Source organism: Mus pahari, chromosome 19 (assembly GCF_900095145.1).
Source record: "Mus pahari chromosome 19, PAHARI_EIJ_v1.1, whole genome shotgun sequence".
Lineage (NCBI taxonomy): Eukaryota > Metazoa > Chordata > Mammalia > Rodentia > Muridae > Mus > Mus pahari.
The window spans coordinates 78437432-78439536 of NC_034608.1; the positions used below are offsets into that span (position 1 = coordinate 78437432).

Below are 2105 nucleotides of genomic sequence, written 5' to 3' on the forward strand. Positions count from 1 at the left end.
ATCCCCGGCTAGTAAGAATTTTAGCTAGGGAGACCACTATAGTCTTTCCACATCCTCCTCCATTCCAGTCTCCAGCTAGTTAAACTGATATCCATTCCTGGTTTCCATTCTAACTCCCAGCCACCTCCAGACCCCTTCCCCCACACCTGATCTGCCATCCCCATAACCCTTCTCACTCCCTCTCCCACTCAGTTCCTATTCTCCATCCATCTCTGATGACCAATTTGGTTTTCCTTTTGACTGAGATTCACACATCCTCCTTGGATTCTTCTTATTACTCAGCTTCTTTGGGTCTCTGGATTGTAGGATGGTTATCCTGCACTTTATGGCTAATGTCAATTTATAAGTGAGTACAAACCATGAGTGTCTTTCTGGTTCTGGCTACATCACTCAGGATGATATTCTCAAATTTTATCCATTTGCCTGCAAATTTCATGATGCCTTTGTTTTTAATAGCTGAATAGTATTTCATTCCGTAGACGTATTGCATTTTCTTCATCCATTCAGCTGAGGGACATCTAGGTTGTTTCCAGTTTCTGGCTCTTACTAATAAAGCTGCTATGGACATATATGAGCAAGTGTCCTTGTGGTATAATGGGCCATCTTTCAAGTATAGGACCAAGTGGTTTAGCTGGGTTGTGAGGTACAACTATTCCCGATTTTCTGAGAAACCACCAAACCAATTTCCAAAGTGGTTGTACAAGTTTGCACTTCCACTAGTAATGGGTGAGTGTGTATCTTACTCCACATCCACAGTAGCATGTGCTGGCACTTAAATTTTTGATCTTAGAGTGCGGCGGGAAAGCCTCAGCAAGTGCGTCCAAGATGGCGGCGGAACGCAAGACTAAGTTATCCAAGAACCTCCTGCGCATGAAGTTCATGCAAAGGGGCCTGGACTCAGAAACCAAGAAACAACTGGAAGAGGAGGAGCGGAAGATGATCAGCGACGAGCACTGGTACCTGGATCTGCCGGAGTTGAAGGAGAAAGAGAGCTTTATCATAGAAGAGCAGAGCTTCTCCCTGTGTGAAGATCTTCTCTACGGAAGGATGTCATTCAGGGGGTTTAATCCTGAAGTTGAGAAGTTAATGCTTCAGATGAATTCTAAGAACCGAGCAGCGGCAGCAGAGGAAGACGAGACGGTAGAGGTCGATGTGTCCGATGAAGAAATGGCAAGAAGATATGAGACTTTGGTGGGAACAATTGGAAAAAAGTTTGCCAAGAAAAGGGACCGAGCCAATTACGAAGAAGATGAAAATGGAACTATAAAAGCCCTAAAACCTAAGAAGATGTTCTTAAAGCCCCAAGACTAAAATGGATGCCTTTGGTACAGGGGATGCCTGTGAGCACAGCGTGGTCTGAGCTCATCCTCCTGTCGTCGTACTGGTTAAAGCACCGTTTCCTTCTAAAGAAATGCATAAGTGTGGAAATGTGCTGTTCTTGGGACAGATGTATAATGGATGTTATACATCCTTTTTATGACATTCTTCAGGGGCTTCAAGTATGTGGGCACAGGCCGCTCCCTAGATTTTTGACCTGATTCTGTGTGTATANACACACAGACAGGCCATATGCACACCGTTCTGCAGTTACTGTTCAGGAATGACAATTGTAAACTAATTATTGCCTTCGTTTAACTGCCCTTATATTTATACTTTACTTCTTGAATCATGTCTAGCCAGTTCACTTTGGAGTCAGATCTTTGAGAACTTTTCGGAAGTGATTTGTCAGGACCAGACATGGCTCTCAGGCCTTTGTCGTGTTGAGCAGTGTGGGGTTTGTGTATTTTAAACAGTCATCTGGGTCATTTTTCTAATGTTCTATAATAAACACGTTTTCATATAAAAAAAAAATTTTTTGATCTTAGAAATTCTTATAAGTGTAAGGTAGAATTCTGCGCTAAAACCATCTGGCCTAGTGCTTCCTTTTTTTTTTTTTTTTTTTTTTGAGTGGGGGATTTTAAAGATTAATTCTATTTCCTTAGGGGTTATAAAAGTATTTAGATAATATAGCTGGTCTTGATTTAGCTTTTGTAATTGTTATCTGTCTAGAAAAGCATCAGTTTCATTTAGATTTTCTAATTTGTGGAGTATAGACTTTTGAAATC

General features: G+C 41.4%; 1 protein-coding gene across 1 annotated transcript; it reads left to right on the plus strand.

Moving 5' to 3' along the window:
* The first annotated feature begins 796 nt into the window (after positions 1-796).
* Positions 797-1832, plus strand: LOC110336988 (M-phase phosphoprotein 6). Its single transcript, XM_021219732.2, has one exon. The coding sequence runs from the start codon at positions 826-828 to the stop codon at positions 1309-1311; it is 486 nt and encodes a 161-aa protein (XP_021075391.1). The 5' UTR covers positions 797-825; the 3' UTR covers positions 1312-1832.
* The last annotated feature ends 273 nt before the right edge of the window (positions 1833-2105 follow it).